We start from the raw sequence: 22,493 nt of genomic DNA, 5'->3' as shown, positions 1-22,493 counted from the left end.
GGTTCATTTTGCACATGCTTTCCGATCAAATGATGTCTAATGTAATATGTTTAGTTCTAGAATGATGAACAGGATTTTTGGTTAAATTAATAGCACTGGTGTTATCACAAAATATAGGCACACTATTAAATTTTAATCTAGAATCACAAACAGTTTGTTTCATCCAAAGAATTTGAGCAGAACAACTAGCAACAGCACTATATTCCGCTTATAAGGCAACCGAATTTTGTTTTTTACTAAACCAAGAAACTAATGAACTACCAAGAAATTGACAAGTTCCACTAGTACTTTTACGATTAAGTAAACTTCCCGCAAAATCCGCATCAGAATATCCTACCAATTTAAACTCAACATGGGTACGATACCACAATCCTAAATTAATAGTCCGAAGCAAATATTTAAATATTCTTGTAACAGCATGTAAATGAGATTCCTTAGGACAAGATTGAAACTTAGCACAAAGACATACACTAAACATAATATCAGGTCTACTAGCAGTCAAGTAGAGTAAAGATCAAATCATACGTCGATAAAATTTTATATCTACACATTTACCTTTTTCATCTTCTCAAGCTTGGTAGATGTGCTCATTGGAGTTTTTGCAATCTTACATTCATTGAGCTTGAATCTTTTGAGTAAATCCTTGGTGTATTTCTGTTGATTTAGGAAGATATCATCTTTCAGTTGTTTGATTTGAAGTCCAAGAAAGAAACCGAGCTCTCCCATCGTACTCATCTCAAACTCATTATGCATCCATTTAGAAATTCTTCACATAAAAACAGGACAAATAGAACCAAATATAATATCATCTACATATATTTGCACTAATAACATATCTTTTTCTTTAATTTTAATAAAGAGAGTAGTGTGAGCTTACCCATTTTGAAATTATTCTCGATAAGAAAATTACTAAGTCTATCGTATCAAGCTCTTGGAGCTTGTTTTAAGCCATAAAGAGCATTTTTCAACTTATAGATGTGGAAAATTAAAATTTTCAAATACGAGGTTGTTTTACCTAAACTTCCTCCCTAATATAACAATTTAATAATGCGCTTTTCACATCCATTTGATATAATATAAAATTTGTGTAAGAAGCAAATGCAAGTAACATTCTAATAGCTTCTAATCTAGCAACTGGTGCAAAAGTTTCTTCATAGTCTATACATTCCTCCTGACAATAAAGACAATAACCTTTAGCTACAAGTCTAGCTTTATAAATAATGATATTCCCATTTTCATCAATTTTATTTCTAAAAAATCATTTGGATCCAATAATGGAAATATTAGAGGGTTTACTGACTAATTCCCAAACTTTTTTCCTTTTAAATTGATTTAGTTCTTCTTGCATAGCTAAAATCCAAAATTCATCATTTTCGGCATCATTGAGACTTTTTTTTTTTTTTGTTCAATTTGAGAAACAAAAGCAAGATTATTAAATAAATTAATCATCATTTTCGACATCCTTAAGACTTTTTGGTTCAATTTAAGAAACAAAAACAAGATTATTAAATAAATTAATAGAGGAACGAGTTTTCACACCTTATTCGGGATCACTAATAATCAAGTCCTCGGGATGAGATGAGGCATACCTCCATACTTTTGGCACTAATGAAGTTCCTTCTTTTCATTTAAGCTCACTTTTCTTTACGTGTAAGAGTTTCTTTTCCTTTGTCACTAACAAGTAAATCTCCGAAATTTCTTTCTAAATCATCACTGTAAATAGACTCATTAGAAATATCAAGATTCATCAAATACCACATGCATAGATTCTTGACTAAAGTTCTTTATTGAAAACTCTATAAGCTTTACTAGTAAATGAATAACCGAAAAATACCAATATCGGTCTAGAATCAAAATTTCCAAACTAAAAACTAAAAACTTTGAAATACCCAATATTTGGAATTTTATTATACAAAGTTCACAAGGAGTTTTATCTAAACACGTCTACTTAAAACTCTATTTGAAACATAACATGCCGTATTAACGGCTTCCGCCAAAAAAATATTTAGGTAAACCATATTCATTTAACACTGATCTAGCAAATTCTGGTAAGATACTATTTTTTCTTTCAACCACACCGTTTTGTTGAGGAGTCTTCCAAGAGTAGAAGTCTTGATAAAAACCATTTTCTTCCCAAAAAATTTTCAAATGCTATACTATCCAATTCTCTTACTCTTACGTGGTCCCTCCTAATTTTAGTAATTAAAAAACCTTTTTCATTTTTACAGCAAATCTTTTCAAAACATCATTTTTATGTTTTATCATCAAAACACAAGTAAATCTACAAAACCCATCAACTATCAAAAGACATAGCTATTCCCTCCCTAGCTATTTTAGAAGGACCAAATAAGTCATATGTAATAGTTGAAAAGGTCTATAGAAATCACGTCTTTGGACAATTATTTAGAGGACAATCATTTAAAATATTTTTATAAGACAATCAAAAGACATTTATAGGACAATCATTTATAGGACAATCAGAAGACATTTATCATTTATAGAACAATCAAGAGACATTTATCATTTATAGGACAATCATTTAAAATATTTTTATAAGACAATCAAAAGACATTTATAGGACAATCATTTATAGGACAATCATTTATAGGACAATCAAAAGACATTTATCATTTATAGGACAATCAAAAGACATTTATAGAACAATCAAAAGACATTTATAGGACAATCATTTATAGGACAATCAAAAGACATTTATCATTTATAGGACAATCAAAACACATTTATAGGACAATCAAAAGACATTTATAGAACAATCAAAAGACATTTATCATTTATAGGACAATCATTTAAAATATTTTTATAAGACAATCAAAAGACATTTAGAGGACAATCATTTATAGGACAATCAAAAGACATTTATCATTTATAGGACAATCAAAAGACATTTATAGAACAATCAAAAGACATTTATAGGACAATCATTTATAGGACAATCAAAAGACATTTATCATTTATAGGACAATCAAAACACATTTATAGGACAATCAAAAGACATTTATAGAACAATCAAAAGACATTTATCATTTATAGGACAATCATTTAAAATATTTTTATAAGACAATCAAAAGACATTTAGAGGACAATCATTTATAGGACAATCAAAAGACATTTATCATTTATAGGACAATCAAAAGACATTTATAGAACAATCAAAAAACATTTATAGGACAATCATTTATAGGACAATCAAAAGACATTTATCATTTATAGGACAATCAAAACACATTTATAGGACAATCAAAAGACATTTATAGAACAATCAAAAGACATTTATAGGACAATCATTTAAAATATTTTTATAAGACAATCAAAAGACATTTATAGGACAATCATTTATAGGACAATCAAAAGACATTTATCATTTATAGGACAATCAAAAGACATTTATAGAACAATCAAAAGACATTTATAGGACAATTTTTATAGGACAATCAAAAGACATTTATCATTTATAGGACAATCAAAAGACATTTATAGAACAATCAAAAGACATTTATCATTTATAGGACAATCATTTAAAATATTTTTATAAGACAATCAAAAGACATTTATAGGACAATCATTTATAGGACAATCAAAAGACATTTATCATTTATAGGACAATCAAAAGACATTTATAGAACAATCAAAAGACATTTATAGGACAATCATTTATAGGACAATCAAAAGACATTTATCATTTATAGGACAATCAAAACACATTTATAGGACAATCAAAACACATTTATAGAACAATCAAAAGACATTTATCATTTATAGGACAATCATTTAAATTATTTTTAAACATAATTTAAAATGGAACATGTTTCATTAATACTCTTAGTTTTTTTTTTTTTTAAATATCTTTAAACTTTTGAAAAAAAAAAAAAAAAAAACACTTTACTTAGAGCTTTAAACTTTCTTTTACTGATGGTAAAGGTAAAGTAGTTTAGAGAATAGATAAATAAGTGTTGGTCGTAAATATAGCAATTTTATTCTCGTGCCCGAATCCGGGGCAACGAATTTGATTCCATTGTTCACTCATAAACTAGATGTTGATTCCTTAGTAAGATTGAGATACACAATGACAAAAGAAAAAGCAGTAGCACCCCAAGAGCCAAATTCACCATGTTTCTCCTCAACCATTCTCCTCTTCTCCCTTGAGTGGAGGCTTTCATGGGCTGCCTCACTAAGAGTATGCCTCTCTCGAACTTGGCAGAGATCTTGTATATATTGACGTCCGCTGGAATATCGATTTCCTTGCGGAATCCGATACACTTGCCACAGTTCATCCTCCGTTGGCCGGTGATCCTCAACTTTAAGGTGCATGTCACCTGAACTTTCAGATCGTTGCTTGTGAAATCTGGAGAAAAGATCCAAAATTCTACAGGTTAGACGAACACGACTCTCCACAATGGTAGCATAAGTTCTGGTGGCTTTGCTTTCGGCTTCCCAAAACGGCTCTCACCCATGGTCATTCACTAAATTAGCGGATGTGAGACTTTCATCATCTAACACCTCCCCTAGAACAAAGTAGAACAAAGTGCACCTCCCCTTAATCGAGGCTCGATTCCTTTGGAGTCTGAGTCATTTTTGACTACCAAGCTTGACTCCTTTTTCTTTTAGAGTCCTTTGTTCGATATTTGAGGATTTACCAATCTATTGACACGACTAAGTTTAAGGCATGTCTCTGATACCATGTTAGACAAACACGACTCTCCACAATGGTATGATATTGTCCACTTTGAGCATAAGCTCTCGTGGCTTTGCTTTGGACTTCTCCAAAATGTCTCGTACCAATGGAGAGTATTCTTTGTTTATAAAACCATGATTATTCCCTAAATTAGCAAATATAGGACTTTCATCATCTAACACCTCCCCTAGAACAAAGTGCGCCTCCCCTTAATCGAGACTTGACTCCTTTGAAGTCTTAGTCATTTTTTCCTACCTTCGAGGAGGCTTGACTCATTTTTCTTTTGGAGTCCTTTGTTCGATATTTGAGAATTTACCAATCTATTGACACGACTAAGTTTAGGGCATGACTCTGATATCATGTTAGACGAACACGACTTTCTACAATGGTATGATATTGTCCACTTTGAGCTGAAGAGTATTATTTGTTTATAAAACCATAATTATTCCCTAAATGGGCAGATGTGAGACTTTCATCATCTAACGGTGATTTCAAATTTTCATAAATTAAAAATTGTTTGTGTTTTTTGCGATTTATTTTAATTTAATTTCTATTTTATTTTTAAGCTATTTGATATGAAGATCTAATTATATATATATATATATATATATATATATATATATATATATATATATATATATATATATATATATATATATATATATATATATATATAATTATGAATTAATATTTTCACAAAAGAAGGGGAAAATGTCAAACCTTGGACGGAAACAATAAGAACATGAGACCCGGGATAATATTTGCAATTGATTTGAGGCGTAATATTTTGAAAGTTTTTGGACGAAGGACCCATCGACATTGCGTTCGATTTTCCTCTCTGATAATTCTAATTTCTCTTCGGAACTTCTCTTGATGACGATTTCTTTCAATGTCTTCGCGGTAATCTTTATATTGAATGGAGATCTTGATTCGAAATTGTTTTTGAAAACCTAGTAATTTCTTCGGGATTAGTAATTCCTTTGCTTGAAGCTTTCTTTGTGCTTCGGCCATGACGGTTGTTTCGATCTTGATTCGAAATCCGCCTCCTATGAAGTTGTAATCGCAAATAGGAATGGGATAGTAATTCCTTCGCTTAAAGGAAGCTTTCTTTGTGCTTCGGACATGGCGGTTGTTTGATGCAGAGGGTTAAGAGATGTGTTGTTTTGGTCACTTTGTCTATTAGTAAAGCGAAGATTCTTTTTGTTTCTTTCTTCTACGCTTCTCTTGTTAGTGGAGATTTCTTTCTTTTCTCCCTTGAACACAATTCGTGATGTAATCCGAGCTTTGACTCAAGTTATTGTAATTCGATAGGTCTCGTCTATTTTGATTATAGTTCGTTTAGAATTTTTTCGTTTCGATTTCACCCCTATTCTTATAAAAAAAATCTATTGTTCTTTTGACGATGAACCACTCTAGTACAACAAGCTGAAGGAACTTTTAAGCTTTAGATATAGGCCTAAAAGAATAATAATATTTTTGAAAGAAAATAATAAATATTAGTTTTTTTTAATAGATATTTTTAGTTTATTAGTTACGTATTTTTATTAATTTAGTCTATTATAAATTTGAAATTAAATTTATTAAATATATTTTTTTTATAAATTTAATGTATATAATATTTTTTTTAAACGGTAGAGGTATTTTTATTAATTTAATTTATTATAAATTCGAAATTAAATTTATTAAATATTTTTTTATAAATTCAATGAAGAATATATAATTTTTATTAATTTAGTTTATAAATTCGAAATTAAAATTTTTAAATATTTTTGTAATAAATTCAATGAAGAATATATATATATATATATATATATATATATATATATATATATATATATATAAAATACTTTTAAAATGGTAGAGATATTTTTATTAATTTAGTCTATTATAAATTCGAAATTAAATTTATTAAATAATTTTTTATAAATTCAATGAAGAACACATATATATATATATATATATATATATAAGACTTTGCATCTTCACTCCAACTAAAACGGTGAGCAATAATAACGAACATTATCCCGTTCATCAATTGGCCAATGGCTGAAAATCCTTCAAAATATATTTCTTCTTCGTTTCTTCTCTGCAAAATTCTATCTTCTCCATGATTGATTTCCAGAGCTACACGCCTTGATTTCAATTTTCCACTTCAAGAAGAAGAATCTGATTTCGCCATTTCCTCGTTCTGCGCGAAGCGAATCAACCATGGAGGTTGCGGGAATTTCTTCTGCTCAGCTAATTCATTTCCCAACCACACTCCATAGAACCCTAGCCTGCAATTCCTACTGTGTTGCCTCGCGTTGGAATCCGCTGTCGAGATTGAGATCATCATCTTTCAATTTCAAAACCCTGACGCATCGAAATGTGTTGAGGAAGTGCGAGTTGATTCGCACGGCTTTGGCGTCCGATGTCGTTGGTACAGAACAGCCCGAGATGGAGGAGGAGAAGGAGAAGTTCGATTGGTTTGCGGAGTGGTATCCGGTTATGCAGGTGTGCGATTTGGACAAAAGAGTGCCGATTGCGAAGAAGGTGTTAGGGTTGGATTTGGTGGTGTGGTGGGACAGGAATGAGAATGCATGGAAGGTGTTTGATGATAGTTGTCCTCATAGATTGGCGCCGTTGTCCGAAGGAAGGATCGATCAGTGGGGGAGGCTACAGTGCGTGTACCATGGATGGTGCTTTAATGGCTCCGGTGACTGCAAATTCATCCCTCAAGCGCCCCCTGATGGCCCTCCGGTAACCATTTTATTTTGCTCCATTTTAATCTCTGTTCCTTTGAAACGTTTGGATTGTTGCACTTTTAAAAAGTGACGTTTTGATCCCTTTATTTTCTTTTTTAGATCACTTTTTTTTAAAGTAAAACCAAAATAGAAGTTGAAATTTAAGAGAAGTGATTTGATTGGTATGATCATAGATTAATCTTATATGCATTATGAAGTATCAAAATTTTTGGAAAGAACTAAAGTTCCAGATTCGACTTGTTGGATGATGAAAGTCTCACATCGGCTAATTTAGGGAATGATCATGGGTTTATAAACAAAGAGTACTCTCTCCATTGGTGTGAGGCCTTTTGGGAAAGTCTAAAGCAAAGCCATGAGAGCTTATGCTCAAAGTGGACAATATCATACCATTGTGGAGAGTCGTGTTCATCTAACACGACTTGGTATTTCTTCATTCATTCTCATCCAATTTGTTGCTTACTAGTACCTGAGCAATTCTTCCTGCTGCGAACTTTCCTCCTGTGTCAACAAACCATCACCCATTAATACAACACCAACATTATTTAATTCTAAATTATGCTTGTAGTACCTTCTTCAAATTCGACTAATTCACCTGTCATTACTTCATCAAGACCATAAATACTAGCATGCCGTTGCCTACTTGAAGTACAATACCGGCATTTACAATTTTTACTTAAATATAAAAACACAAAGTAGAAAGATTAAACAGTTGTTTTGATCTTTATAGACTTAAACAAATGCTTAAAGTGTGTATATGCGTTATAAAATCATAATAGTTTATGAACAAATTTGATCCCTAATCAATTATCAAATGATATAATAGTAAATTTAGGGACTAAATTGTTATTAATTAAAGTTCAAGGACTTACTTCTTTAAAAATTCTAGACCATAAGTGGTTTTATGGAGAATAATTATCTTTCATACATAACAAGATTGCAGGCTGGATTTACAAATATCATGAACATTTACATGAATTGATATTATATGCAGGTTCACTCATCCAAGAAGGCATGCGTCGCTGTGTATCCAAGCACAGTGCAGAATGGCATAGTGTGGTTCTGGCCAAACTCTGATCCCAAATTCAAAGATGTCATTATGGAGAAGAAACCTCCCTTTATTCCGGAGCTGGACGACCCATCTTATGTTAAGTTGGAGGGAAATAGAGACATGGCCTACGGGTAATCACTTTGAACCCTCTTTCTGATTTTGATGCTTTTTGAAATGTCAATTGCAAAGAATCGAAACTATGTGTGTGAGATCCCACATCGGTTGGGGAGGAGAACGAAACATTCTTTAGAAGGGTGTGGAAATTTCTCCCTAGCAGACGCGTTATAAAAACCTTGAGGGGAAGTCTGAAAGGAAAAGTCCAAAGAGGACAATATCTACTAACGGTGGGCTTGGACTGTTACAATGTGCTAACGCGAATTGAAGTTCTGTTCACTCAGGCTTATGTATCCTTTTTAGGTAATGTTTACTCATTCTAGTGTCAAAATTTGGGAAAGAACCGTCCCCATAGATTGATGGATCGAATTTGTGCTGTCATGGATATTCAGACCATGTTTTGCAGGAGTTAACGAACTTCGTAAGGCTAAACCAAAGTTTGACTGATAACTAGATTGTAACAAGGAGGGTGCTGTGTGTGAGGTGATTAGTCACTAGATAATCTTTTGGATGAGAATGGGAAGGAAAATGGTGTTGAGAGTATCTTATTCATTCATCTGAACTTCTTAGTATAGTGATGATTTTATAAGTATCAAAATGATAATGTAAGATCCCATATCGGTTGGAGAGGGGAATGAAGAATTCCTTGTAAGGGTGTGGAAACCTCTCCCTAATAGATGCGTTTTAAAACCATGAGGCTGGCAACGATACTTAACGGGCCAAAATGGACCATATCTGTTAGCGGTGGGTTTAAACTGTTACAAATGATATTAGAGTCAGACATTGGTCAGTGTGCTAGCAAGCACGCTGTCCCCAGGCGGCGTGGATTGTGAGATCCCACATCGGTTGGAGAGGGGAACGAAGCATTCCTTATCAGGGTGTGGAAAACTCTTCCTAACAGACACATTTTAAAACCGTGAGGCTGATGGCGATACGTAATGGGCCAGAGCGGACAATATCCATTAGTGGGTGGGCCTAGGCCGTTATAAAAAAATTACGAGTTTGAACCCTCACGATGTCATTTTCTGCCCTATGCTAGTAGTGATATCCTAATCCGATTACTTGTCATTGAAAATTGGCGTTTTTTCAGGTATGAGATATTGATTGAAAATCTTATGGATCCTGCCCATGTTCCATACGCGCACTACCGGATAATTCAAGCCCCACCATCATTGAAAAACAGATATCTTTGCCAATTCTATCTTCTCAACTGTTGCATTTAAGGCTCTCACATGGATTGCTTTGACTAACAACAATCATGTGTTCATTCACAGTGAAAGTTGACAGGGAAGGCGGCAGACCACTGGATTTGATTGTTGAAAAGTTGAAAGCAGATGGTTATGTTGGCAAACTTGATCGGCTCCGTCACAAGTTTATTGCACCTTGTGTCTATTATTTCTTCTCTGATCCAGAGTTGGAGAGCAAGAACGATGAATCTGTATCATCAACTTCAAAGGTATATTAGACGACAGCATAACGACATTTCATGTCTTTCGTTTCGTTGCTTTGAGTTGATAATTGTTAAATCACCTATAAATCCAAAAGTTCAAGTTGATAGGTTATAGTAAATTAATAATTAAACCAAAAGCTTAAGTCGATGGGTTATGATAAATTTAATGATATCAATACTTCGACTCTTTAACTGCATTTTCTGGATTTTGATTCATGAAAAGTTTGTTGTTCCAGAAACCGCCAACTGAAACCTCGCAGCGTAGATCGTTCCTGGTATTCTTCTGCATCCCGGTCAGTCCAGGTAAAAGCAGATTGATATGGTCCTTCCCCAGGAACTTTAGCAAATGGATAAACCATATTGTCCCACGATGGATATTTCATATAGGGCAGAACTTGGTTCTAGATTCAGATATGTATTTTCTTCGTGTTGAGGTAAGTGATTTCGTTCATGGATATCGTATTCGACTGTCGAGTATAGTTCCTGATGATGTTTGTTCTGAATTTAGGAGCACAAATTAGAGGAAATAGGCCCTTCTAATTGGCATAAAGCTTGTTATGTGCCTGTTAAATCAGATGCCTTGGTGGTTGGATTTAGAAGATGGTTGAACAAGTATGCAGGTGGTCAAGTTGATTGGGGAGGCAAATATTCTGGCTCCCTCCCTCCACTGCCTCCTAGAGAACAGGTGTTTGAGAGGTATCCTCTAATTTCTGCAACTCAACTTCCCTACTACTCTTTTGAGAGAAGAAATTGGATTAGTGAAGTAGGCTGGTACAATATGTTAGGATCGCACGACAATGCACACACTCGATCTAGATAAACCCAAAGAACAAAAGAGAGAAAATGCAAGGAAGAATATTGGCTAAAGGTCTACCTTCGATCTAGATGAACACAAAGAACAAGAGAGAGAAAATGTAAGGAAGAATATTGGCTAAAGGTTTGCACTCGATCTAGATGAACACAAATAACAAGAGAGAGAAAATGTAAGGAAGAATATTGGCCGAAGGTTTACACTCAGAAGGTAGAGGAACACAAAGAATAAGAGAGAGAAGATGCAAGAAAGAATATTGACTGAAGGTTTACACTCGATCTAGATGAACACAAAGAACAAGAGAGAGAAGATGCAAGAAAGAATATTGAGTGAAGGTTTACACTCGATCTAGATGAATACAAAGAACAAGAGAGAGAAAATGCAAGGAAGAATATTGGCTTAAAGGTTTACACTTCTAGATGAACACAAAGAACAAAGGAGAGAATACAGAAAATACAAAAAGTACGTTTTGAAACGTAACTATTTTCCATATATATCCAACTTTTTACTCTAACGTTTATTGGACCATTTTCCATATATAATTTTACTATTTATAATAATTGCATAAAAGCTATAAATAAGCTCCGTAACCCAACACAATAGGGTCATCGCCTCGTAAAGATCTACGTTCATTTTACGTGTGTGAGCAAAAATTAGCTAGAAATATCGATTTCGCAATTGGTTATTGATTTTCAGGTATTGGAGTCATGTGGTGAACTGCAGAAGCTGCAATGGTGCATATAAGGCTCTGAGAATAGCTGAAGTGGGGCTGCAGCTCATCTCTTTGGCTGCAATTGGAGCTGTGGCATTGACAAAGCAGGGTGTAATTTGTGCAGCAGCTAGGGCCGCCATTGTCACCATTGCAATACTCTGCTTTGCTGCTTCAAAGTGGTTGTCCCATTTCATTCACAAAACTTTCCACTTCCAAGACTACAATCATGCCCTGGTTTGACACTTTCTTTTCTTCCTCTTTTCATGTCTTTCTTGATTCTACAACTCAATTATAATTGTTCTTGTACATATCAAAATGATCATATTTGGATTTGAGAAAACCTGAAACTTTGGGGCAATATATATTTTTAGTTTAACCATGGTTATCAATGGCTTCGTTTTTATGACCTCTTTAGCCGATGTCGTCAACTGGGCAGAGACACTACCTTTATTTGAAAAATTGTTAAACGTAGGATGAGTATTAAAAAAAAATACTTAGTAAGTGACCCTATTGTTGGGGTCGAGAGATAGGCTCATACAATGTCTATCATGACTGGGATGACTTAACTTCTGCGCTTTTTTTTTTTTAATAGAGTTGGATGCATAGTATTTTCTTACACACGGTTCATGCATACATGCATAAATCCACTAGGTGAGCTCGTTAACATACCCCCTAGATCAAATTATGGGCTAATGAATGGTCACTGATAAAGAATAAACCCAAAGGAGAGCCGTGATATCAAATGATAAGGAATCACTATAAGAGAAGTAAGATTCAGATTACGTTGTTGATCGAATATCTCAAGACAATAACACTTGTTTGAGATTTGAATTAGTTTACTAGCAAAGTCGATCATGTCAAGCTTAAATACAATCTAAACTAAATAGAATTGCCAAGAAACTTAGGCAACAAAGTAAAGCAAAAATATTCTTTTTAATACATTTTCCAAGTCTATATATCCTCAAAAGTAAAACCCTTTAACCTTTATGACCATAATTAGCCACCGTGTAAATAAGCCTTGAAATACATTAAAAAAAAATACAATACATAACTCTACATTATCATCTACCCAAAATTTGTAACTATCTAAGAATAAAGGAATGAATTGCAACATTTTGTGATCACTTGAACGATATTTTCTTTACCTCCTCTAAGTTTATATTGCATGATTGATGTCCCTCAAAAAACCTCGTACCATTGGAGATAGTATTTCTGACTTATAAACTCATGATCTTCCACTAAATTAACTAACGTCCGACTCACTCCCAATAATCCTCAACAATTCCGTTCATATATTGACAATAAATTATCCATGTCACCACTCAAATAACCAAAATAATAATTAAAAAAATTGATAATATTTGCCACGTAATCACTACTGGACTGCCACATCATTACTTGATTTAAATAATATGATAAGAATCAAAAGATGGAAAATTTTATTTGTATAAAATAAAATAAATAATTTTTTTTTTTTTAATGAATAAAAATGATCCAAATCCAAGAACATTGAAGAAAGGAGTTCAGCGAACTCCATAGCGCGAGAGGCACTTCCAGATCTCTCCAAAATTTTCCCTCTCTTTTCGTTCTCTCTCTGTTAATCCCTTCATTTCCCTAAGTTTCTCCTGATTTCTGGACGGATTGTTGATTCGATTTGAAGATCTGCTTCGAATCCGGATTTGGGGTTTTGAGAAAACCCCATGAAAGATCCAAATCCGAGCACGGAGCCCATTGGGCAGCATCTGATTAAGGTGATAAGTAATCTCTGTTTCTCTGTTTTTGTGTTTTCAGTTCTTATTATCACCGTCATTGCCATCACTTACAAGCCCCCAGATCCATGGCTTGAATCTACTCCTGCTCTTACCAAATTCTTCACTGCCTCGGAGAATGCCACTTTTAAGAACGATGAATCTGTCGTCAAAACTGGGGAGGATTTGGTCTCTGTTCTTCCCCCTACACTGCCGCCTGCTCTTGGGGATCAGATCACTGAAGCGGTGATTGAGAAATCTGAGGAGGTAATTGCTAATTCTACCCCTAAATTGAATTGTGATGAATTCCGGGCTGTAAATTGTTCCGACCCGCGTATTTTGATTGCTGTCGAAAGGTTTAATTTGAAGGCGTTTAAGTCTATTGCGTTCCTTGAGTATCAAACTCCAGTTAATGGATCTAAGGAATTTGAATGTGATGTTTCGTGGAGATTTAGGAACAAGAAAGAGAAGTCATGGAGGAAGTACAGGGATTTCCGGAGGTTTAAATTTGATATTGGGGAGGATTGTCACTATAAGGTAGTTCATGCTGGTGGTTGGCATTCGGGTATAAACGCCCGACGACCGAGAAGTACGAATAACTATCGTACTAGGGGTGGTGGAAGTGGTAGAGTTGCTCCACCAGTACGGGATGAGGAGATCAACGACACGATCCCGACGTTGGGATCGGAGGCAAATTTTAGGAAGGGGAAGTACTTATACTATTCACGTGGTGGAGACTATTGTAAAGGAATGAACCAATATTTATGGAGTTTCTTGTGTGGTTTGGGAGAGGCAATGTATTTGAACAGGACGTTTGTGATGGATTTGAGTGTGTGTCTGGCGGGTAGTTATAATCCGAGCAACAAAGATGAAGAGGGGAAAGATTTTCGTTTCTACTTCGATTTCGAGCATCTTAAAGAGGTTGCATCTATCGTCGAGGAGGGTGAATTTGTGAGAGATTGGAAGAAATGGGATAGAGGCCACAAGAGGAAGATACCTGTTAGGAAGGTTGTGAGCCATAGAGTGACGCCAATGCAGCTAAAGAAAGATAAAAATGCTATCATATGGAGGCAATTCGACGCTCCTGAACCCGAGAATTACTGGTACAGAGTATGCGAGGGACAAGCTGCGAAGTACATTCAGCGACCATGGCATGCCGTATGGAAATCGAAAAGATTGATGAACATTGTGACAGAAATCAGTGGACGTATGGACTGGGATTTCGATGCAGTTCATGTCGTTCGTGGAGAGAAAGCACAAAACAAAGAGCTTTGGCCTCATTTGGATTCGGATACATCACCAGATGCTATCCTTGAAAAGTTGAAAGGGATGATCCAGCCTTGGAGAAATCTGTATATAGCCACTAATGAACCATTCTATAACTACTTCGACAAGTTGCGATCTCACTTCAAAGTCCATTTGCTCGACGATTACAAGGAATTATGGGGAAATACAAGTGAATGGTACAACGAAACGACACTTTTAAACAACGGTAGACCAGTCGAGTTTGATGGGTACATGAGAGTTGCCGTGGATACCGAAGTGTTCTATCGGGGGAAGACCCGTGTTGAAACGTTCTTTAATTTGACCAAAGACTGCAAGGACGGAATCAATACATGCTGATCGTGGCGAGGACTGCATTACTCATAGGTGAATCATGTCCTCTTTTACATTTTGATTCGATTCCATGATGATACATCATTTGAGATCGTTCTTAGTTCAAGTTATATGCTTGCTCCTTATTTCAACGTAATATGGATGCATGATTTTTATTCATTTCTCTTGTATCTTTGTAACATACAAACAAGTCATCCATTCCAATCTCCATTTTCATGTTTTTTTTATGCTTCCTCATTCTGCTCTACCTTCCAGTCTAGTCTGGTTTTCGAATATAGGTCTCAAAAGCTACTGAACTAGGGCCTTGAATGATTAATGTAGCCACTGGCTAAGATATCATTAGTTTGGTTTGCCGATAGATCCATTAACTCTCTCAGTTTTATATCCGATAGATCCTTTAACTCTCTCAGTTTTATATCCGATAGATCCTCTAACTCTCTCAGTTTTATATCCGATAGATCCTCTAACTCTCTCAGTTTTATATCCGATAGATCCTTTAACTCTCTCAGTTTTATATCCGATAGATCCTTTAACTCTCTCAGTTTTATATTCGATAGATCCTTTAACTCTCTCAGTTTTATATCCGATAGATCCTTACACTTATGATTTTACGTTCATCAAGTCGTTACTTTTCAATTTTGATGAAATTCTCAGTTGATATCTGATAGATCCTTGAACTTATGATTTTACGTTCAACAAGTCGTTGACTATTCAATTTTGTGTCGAATTTCATCAGATTTGGAAGTTCCATTGAGGGGTGAATGTGGTTTATGATGGCTTGGAAACTTGGGTTTGAATTATGAGAATGATGGTGGTTGTAATGGAATTAATTGTTGTTATCCTTTTCTTGTTTTTGGTTAGTACTCAAACATCAACACTGTCATAGAATTGACTAGCTACCAAACATATTTGGGACTTCTCACCAGAAATTGATTTTAGGTTCCGAGATCGGCAAGAACTCGAAGGTTCGAATCTCTACATGTTTGAACTCAAATGAAAAACAATCATTGGTCTAGATGTAACGTTTTAGCCTCCGAATTTTAAAAAGTTTCGAGGATTTTAATTTTATATTGTTATGTATTCTTTTTGTTGACAAGGTTTTATGCAATAATGACATACCATGCTTATTAGATCGAAGTTGGATATGTCGATTTTTCGCACAAATATGGGCTTTTCGATGAAATTTTTTCCTTCCGTCTCATCTTCAAATTGTTTAATGGTTTTTTAAATTGTTCAATTGGTACCCTTAGAAGTTGAAGTGGTATCCTAGAGAGTTGTCTCACGTCCTTAGGTATTTTACCTACCCACTTGTGTCGATTTCGAGTACAGGTACCTTTTGTTGAGGTATTTTCTATTTCTACCTACCCATCTGTATCAAAGTTCTATTTCTACCTACCCACCTGTATCAAAGTACAGGTACCCTTTTGTTGAAGGTCGTTCAAGTTTTTCCAAGGAGTATGGCATGAGTTATTTCATTGTAATTTTGTTTTAAAATTGTTAATGAATAGCTTTCACTCGTCTAAATTGATTCTCTTTAAGAGAGCTTATGAACTCAAACGAGAAAAAAATATATATATACAAAAACAATCGGCTTCATTTCTATAAATATAAATTAATCATGAGGCAATTTTTCAAGTACCTAAGCTTATAAAGTTTATCAGTTGTAAGCATAAAATAATTACATATAGAGACAGGATATCTCAAAACGTCCTCTAAATTCTCCACATGCTGGCCCCAATATCTTAGAACACAAAGTCATTGTACCTTCTGGAGGACATCCACTCTGCCTCTGTGCTCCCCTTCCCTTTGAGTACTTGGTAGAATTTGTATGTTCCATTGGCAATGGAAACAAGCAGAGAGTATGGTCATCATGTTGGCATGGTCTGTAGCCTTATATGCTTGTATTTCTGTTCGTGGTTGAAGCGTCTTGCAGTCTCGGATAAACCGAGAGACAATAGGAGCTTCAATGCACCGACCCCCTCTTGCAATGCAGTATCAATCTTTTTAAACAAAAAATAAGGGAAGCGTTATGCCGAGATGAGTAATAATCATAATGTAATCGAGGATTATAAGATGCAAACTTTACATGCCAAAAATTAAAAGTGGGACTCAAGAGGGTCCAAAATATATTTTTCAAGCAAAAGAATGGAGAGTGAGTATAAGGTAAGCAGTAATTTGCAGATGAACTTTCATGGGGTCTCAAAGAAAGATAGAAAGGTTTCAACCATAAGTTTCGTGTAGTATAATCAGCAAAAGACTCACTCGTTCTTGAGCTGTGTTATTGAACTTTTGAAGCAAGAATGCTTTGGGATCCATTTGACCAGGTGGCCTTCCAATGCCTATAAAGAAAACGTTCTAAGAACGGAGGAGAAACACGTACAAGACCACAAAATAACATAGGCAACAATACTTACCAATTCTTAACCTAGCAAACTCTCGGTTCCCTCGAAAATGATAAATGACACTCTTCAGCCTAAAATAAAAATCCATTTCAAGAAGATGTACCAGAAAAGGCGATAGAATGGACGAGAAGTCGTGAAGGTTTAACTAAAGAAAGAATAAGCACGGACGATTAGTAGTATGTCGTTACAAAAAAAGAATTCAAGCTGTAGCTTGAGAGCTAGACATGATGTTCAGAGGAATCACGTTGATAAAACTTCATGGCAATAGCTAACATTCTGAAAGTTGTATTAGGACTTTATGTATGATACCTTTGACCCCACAAATGCTTTGTTCGATTCTTCAAGCGCGTACGGATAATGGAACGATTAATTAACATGACCAAACATAAAAAAGCAGTCCAAATAGGATGTAATTATCATCATATCTCTAGCATGCTGGACGCTAAATCAAATGTTGATATAATAAACCATCTTACATACTCTTATTGTTACTCTTTTATGTAAGAGTCCAAGCTCACCACTAGTAGATATTGTCCTCTTTTGGCTTTCCTTTCTGGGCTTCCCCTCAAAGTTTTTAAAACGCGTTTGTTAAGGAGAGGTTTCCACACCCTAATAAGGAATACTTCGTTCCCCTCTCGAACCGATGTAGGATCTCACAATCCACTCCCCTTGGGAGGCCAGCGTCCTTGTTGGCACACCGCTCGGTGTCTAGCTCTGATACCATTTGTAACAGCCCAAGCCCACTGCTAGCAAATACTACTCTTTCAGCTTTCCCTTTTGGGCTTCCCTTCAAGGTTTTAAGATACGTATATTATGAAGAGGTTTCCACACCTTTATAAGGAATGCTTCGTTGCCCTCTTCAATCGATGTGGGATCTCACACTTTTTCTTTTCAAATGAAAACAACTAATCGAATTCAGTCAAAGGTATGTCAATGTCACAGAACATGTGTGGAAACACGGGGCAACCTAGCTTGTGGCTATAGAGTGGCAATAGGCTACAACAGAAGAGGATAAGGAGAAAAAAAAAGAGATCAACGATACCCGTTGTGGGAGTCATTCCCTCCATTATGTCGAAGCCGAAGCACCCCACATGGCAAGTTCATGTCATCATGGAACTGCAAAGTAAGTACACGAAATAATACCATGCCTTTGATCATTTAAGAACTATGTACTTAGAAAAGGATTCAAATTCACATAAGAATTTACCACGAGCACACGGTTTAGAGGTAGCTTGTAATATGCTGCAAGCGGTCCTGCCTGCAATATGATGACAAAACACAAGATTTATGGCATCAAACCAATCTCAGTAAGGAACTAGCTATGACAACCATCACAAGAACCGCTCATAATAGATCTTAAATCGAATACGGAGTGTTTTTTTTCCTCGAAGTCATCGAGTTGAAAGATGAATTCACTCCAATGAATTCGTGAACTCAAGCAATAAAAAAACGACGACTAAACGGAACCTAAATTATAACAAGACAGAAGCCAAAAGGAGTTTCTCGATCACATACAGATTCACCACTCAAGTTCATGTAAGTTTGAGGCTTTGCCAGAAAAACAGGGATGTCCCCAACAAAACCTGACATATCAATACACAAACATCCTTCAACTTCATGCAATCAAAAGAAAAACAACAAGTCCTGTAAATAAAAAAGTGAACATGCCTTCACCAAACACAGCTTTGCAGTGAATCCTGTTCATTGGAATTCCAACAGACTCAGCAAACACATCAATCATCTCAAACCCTACCTGTACTGTACCAAAATAAGAATGAACGAACTAATATCTCTCATTTAAAAATCAAAATGCAGTAATTACATTGTGCCTGGTTCCTCTGAACTTCTCTCCAGGATTGCCCAAGCCCACAAAAAGCCAAGGCCGTGATGATATTGCCGTGCAAAAGCCACGCTTCGATAACTTATTGAACATTTTACACTTCCCTATTGACTGAAAACCAAAAAATTCGATCAGCTCCTAAACAATTAAGAACAAAAGAAACAACCCCAAAATGTAAAAGTAATAAACAAAAATTTATTGGCAATTCAATTCCGCACTCGAGTCATGTCCCTGAGTTGATTCTGACGCAGATTACAAATACAATGTCAGGATTAACAACAAAAAAGAAGAAAAAGGACGAACAGGGCGATGCGGCAGCCACTAGCGGCTGTTTCATTTCGCCCCCGCCGCCTATTGTTATCGCCGATCGCAGCCGTTCCGAAGGTGGTACCAGACCTTGAATTCAACCGGAAAATTGAAAAATCAAAGACGAAATGAAGAGAATGAAAGAGAGAGATACCTTGGTGGACGAATGTCTTTCAAGAAGAAGCCATGAAAATGGTGAAATCAGGGAGAGAAACCTAGTAAGTGGAAATTTTATTTAATTGACAGTTTGGTCCCTGTAATTTTTTAATTGACAGTTTGGTCCCTGTAATTTTTTAGTTTTTGCTTTATTGGTCCTATATTTCCCCTTAATTTTCCTTTTTATCCCTTGTTTTTTTAAAATTTTGCATCTAGGACAAAAATTGTTCCACATGCTACCCAAATCAAATTATACCAAAATTACGGGGTCAAAATGAATCAACGTCGAGAGTAAATAGACCAAAATAATTTTAGACGAGGTAAAGTTTCATGGGTCGAGTTCCATTTCATTATTTCAATTTAGTCCCTGGACAAATTTGTAAATTGGTCCCTATAATTCTAGAATGATTTAAAATTGTTAATCCCTCCCCCTTCGAAAAAATAATTTGTCAAGCCGCATGGGTTAGATACGAGCATTTGTGATATGGAATCAGCCTAATGGAAAGTAGGGAACGGATTACCTTGATGATCAAGATTAAGAGTAAAGAAAACTCATTTCTAACTCGTGATTCGAATCACTCCACAAGAGATTTGATTAATACTACTTGAATGACTCTAACATGCAAATTCTAAACACCCGAATTTGCAAAGAAAATCTTAACTTTCAACAAAGTTAAAAAAAAATAGAAATTCTATTTTTTTTTAATTTCAAAATGTGATGTTTCTCATCAAAGAAAGGAAGGCTTTATACGGTCTTTACAACCTTAACCTATGTGACCCATAACTCCTAAATTAAATTGACTAGTAAATGAGAAATACTCATAACTTCTCTGTTAAGATGGTAGTTAACCGTGGAATATGATAACTTATGTGGTTATAATATATCTTTAACCCCTATATTAAAAACTAGCTTAAATATGACAAACAAATATTTAAATTATAATTAAATAGTGCAACAAATGAAATGTGCTTATTATTCTTCCTTGTACTAATTTCATAAATTTAACCGAGTTCATTAAATGTAACTTAAAATGCATTTAATGCATCTATTTTTTGAAGCTCAACTTTGCACAAGATATGAGGGAGGTGTTCAGTTTTCTAGAATTTCCTTTGATAAGCTCACCATTGCTTGAATATAAGTGTACAAGGTTTATTGTAGCTTCTTGGCTCTCGTCCTTGTAATTGGACCTTAGGTTTATTGTAGATATATCAATTCGATAGGTAGAAATTTACTCCAACTTCTAAAAGATTTATTTTAACCCTTAATATTTAAAGTTTGTTTCAAAACTACTGTTATTGAATTTTTTTTTCGTTTAACTCGTAGATGAAAATTTTGTATATGCTTATGTGAACAAATTTAAGCCCGTACATAGAAAGGGCATACGATGCATCAGTGAATCATCCCTAATAGAAGTGGTTAAAAAATTCGGTGACCAAAGAAACCCAATCAACTCAACCCAATCCAACTCATACGAGTTGAGTCAGGTTGTAACGACCCAAAATTTTCTACTTAATTTAAGGTCGCTACTGTATACATACCATAAACATTGAATGCAGAAGACTTCATTTAAATTCCATAAAACATAACTTTTAACTTAAAACACAGCCATGGACTTACGTGTTTCAAAAACATCTTTAAAACGACACAACAAAAGACCCGAAATAAAATAAATAAGCGTTTAAGTTTAAAACATCTTATTCTATCCTAAGTCTAAGAAAATAAATACCACTATCCTATGCATGTGCTATGATCTCGAGTTGCGATGTCGTCGTCAGCCGTACATGAATGCCTTGCCTTAACCTGAAAATATAGTAGCACATGGCTTGAGTATTTAAAGAAATACTCAGTAAGTGACCCCACTATTGGGGTTAAATGCAACAATCACATGCAATGAAATGATGGGACCTATCTTTCATTTTGTTTCGTTTCGTTTTCCCTACAGTGTTGTCCTAACGGGTAATCATGGACGTGTACCATATACTCTACACACAGCCCATACGTGCGAGTATGGGCTCACCAGCTAGTTCGCACACCGCTGGCCACTGTCCTTATCCGGTGGTCATACTCTGGGAGCCCCTTATGCTGGGACCCGTTAAAACTAGAACCGTCACGGCAGCGCTATGCAATGCATAACGATCGTTGTCCTGCCATTGAATGTACGCGTCCGTACCCTCATGATGGGATGGGGGTATCCCCCCATATGCATGAACACACATAATGCATGAGATCCCCCTATTTCTACATTTATCTTTAATGACCATAACCCCCTCTCACATCCCAGGCTTCATGTCATTCTCATTTTCATTTCACATTTCATACATATTTCTATCGGGGTTATGGTTCTAGACAGTTTACCATGTTTCATGTCATACAATTCATGCGGTTCACATTCACATATTCCATACAAACATGTCATAATCATTCAAGACCTCATATCGTTACATGCATTACACATCACATCATACTAAAAGCATACATAGCATACTTTTAGTATGATGTGAAATGAAAATGAGAATGACATGTTTACGTTCACATAGCATACATTCACATTCACATAACTACGTACTTAAGCACAATAATCTCGCATACAATGTATCATATCATAAACAAGTCATAACGTAAACACTTCATAGTTATATAGTTCTCTAACTTATCATAGTCTTAACGTTCTTATACCTATCACAGACATATCATTACGTAACGTACCTCAGTCATATCTTCACAAGAACGTACCCTAACGCTATCGTTCTATCAATCTATCACAAACCTATCCCTTTCTACCCATAACCTAACCGTATTCTTTCATCAATCTTTCCTATCCATAGCACTCCGGTATGTAACCTAACCTTAA

The 22,493-nt window shown here is 35.1% G+C and overlaps 3 protein-coding genes and 1 long non-coding RNA gene across 6 annotated transcripts; 2 read left to right on the top strand and 2 right to left on the bottom strand.

The window, feature by feature from the left end:
* Nucleotides 1-3,971: 3,971 nt before the first annotated feature.
* LOC111795344 (uncharacterized) lies at nucleotides 3,972-5,920 on the bottom strand. The gene is made up of 2 exons (XR_015413892.1): nucleotides 5,414-5,920; nucleotides 3,972-4,363 (listed from the first exon to the last, which is right to left on the bottom strand). It is a non-coding gene; the product is annotated as an uncharacterized LOC111795344 (long non-coding RNA).
* Nucleotides 5,921-6,676: 756 nt separating this feature from the next.
* Nucleotides 6,677-11,957, top strand: LOC111795342 (protochlorophyllide-dependent translocon component 52, chloroplastic). The gene is made up of 7 exons (XM_087119745.1): nucleotides 6,677-7,432; nucleotides 8,429-8,616; nucleotides 9,690-9,783; nucleotides 9,873-10,055; nucleotides 10,286-10,483; nucleotides 10,558-10,745; nucleotides 11,557-11,957. Exons 1-7 carry the CDS (start codon nucleotides 6,902-6,904, stop codon nucleotides 11,810-11,812), a joined length of 1,638 nt encoding a protein of 545 aa, XP_086975871.1. The 5' UTR covers nucleotides 6,677-6,901; the 3' UTR covers nucleotides 11,813-11,957.
* A 1,108-nt stretch (nucleotides 11,958-13,065) lies between these two features.
* LOC111794876 (uncharacterized) lies at nucleotides 13,066-16,005 on the top strand. The gene is made up of 2 exons (XM_023677052.2): nucleotides 13,066-14,970; nucleotides 15,674-16,005. The coding sequence occupies exon 1, from the start codon at nucleotides 13,273-13,275 to the stop codon at nucleotides 14,941-14,943; it is 1,671 nt and encodes a 556-aa protein (XP_023532820.2). The 5' UTR covers nucleotides 13,066-13,272; the 3' UTR covers nucleotides 14,944-14,970; nucleotides 15,674-16,005.
* A 508-nt stretch (nucleotides 16,006-16,513) lies between these two features.
* Nucleotides 16,514-19,763, bottom strand: LOC111794878 (Peptidyl-tRNA hydrolase family protein). 3 transcript variants are annotated; one of them, XM_023677053.2, is made up of 9 exons: nucleotides 19,640-19,763; nucleotides 19,162-19,290; nucleotides 19,008-19,092; nucleotides 18,855-18,922; nucleotides 18,547-18,597; nucleotides 18,382-18,455; nucleotides 17,352-17,410; nucleotides 17,200-17,276; nucleotides 16,514-16,937 (listed from the first exon to the last, which is right to left on the bottom strand). In XM_023677053.2, exons 2-9 carry the CDS (start codon nucleotides 19,270-19,272, stop codon nucleotides 16,806-16,808), a joined length of 657 nt encoding a protein of 218 aa, XP_023532821.2. In that variant the 5' UTR covers nucleotides 19,273-19,290; nucleotides 19,640-19,763; the 3' UTR covers nucleotides 16,514-16,805. The 3 variants fall into 3 exon arrangements, with proteins under 3 accessions (XP_023532821.2, XP_023532822.2, XP_023532823.2); XM_023677054.2 differs by lacking the exon at nucleotides 19,640-19,763 and adding an exon at nucleotides 19,483-19,633; XM_023677055.2 differs by lacking the exon at nucleotides 19,640-19,763 and having other exon boundaries at nucleotides 19,008-19,097.
* Nucleotides 19,764-22,493: the final 2,730 nt, after the last annotated feature.

Source organism: Cucurbita pepo, chromosome 18, assembly GCF_057944985.1.
Source record: "Cucurbita pepo subsp. pepo isolate OVF chromosome 18, ASM5794498v1, whole genome shotgun sequence".
Taxonomy (NCBI): Eukaryota; Viridiplantae; Streptophyta; class Magnoliopsida; order Cucurbitales; family Cucurbitaceae; genus Cucurbita; species Cucurbita pepo.
Note: the sequence above shows the minus strand (reverse complement) of the source record. Positions and strands in the feature narration are given on the sequence as shown.

Coding starts and splice junctions, on each gene's coding strand:
- LOC111794878 (XM_023677053.2), bottom strand. CDS start 19,272: ATGTTCAATAAGTTATCGAAGCGTGGCTTTTGCACGGCAATATCATCA. Junction 19,093..19,161: donor TCAGAGGAACCAGGCACAAT/GTAATTACTGCA, acceptor GGTACAGTACAG/GTAGGGTTTGAGATGATTGA. Junction 17,277..17,351: donor GTTTGCTAGGTTAAGAATTG/GTAAGTATTGTT, acceptor TTTTCTTTATAG/GCATTGGAAGGCCACCTGGT.
- LOC111794876 (XM_023677052.2), top strand. CDS start 13,273: ATGAAAGATCCAAATCCGAGCACGGAGCCCATTGGGCAGCATCTGATT.
- LOC111795342 (XM_087119745.1), top strand. CDS start 6,902: ATGGAGGTTGCGGGAATTTCTTCTGCTCAGCTAATTCATTTCCCAACC. Junction 9,784..9,872: donor CACCATCATTGAAAAACAGA/TATCTTTGCCAA, acceptor TGTTCATTCACA/GTGAAAGTTGACAGGGAAGG. Junction 10,746..11,556: donor AGAGAACAGGTGTTTGAGAG/GTATCCTCTAAT, acceptor ATTGATTTTCAG/GTATTGGAGTCATGTGGTGA.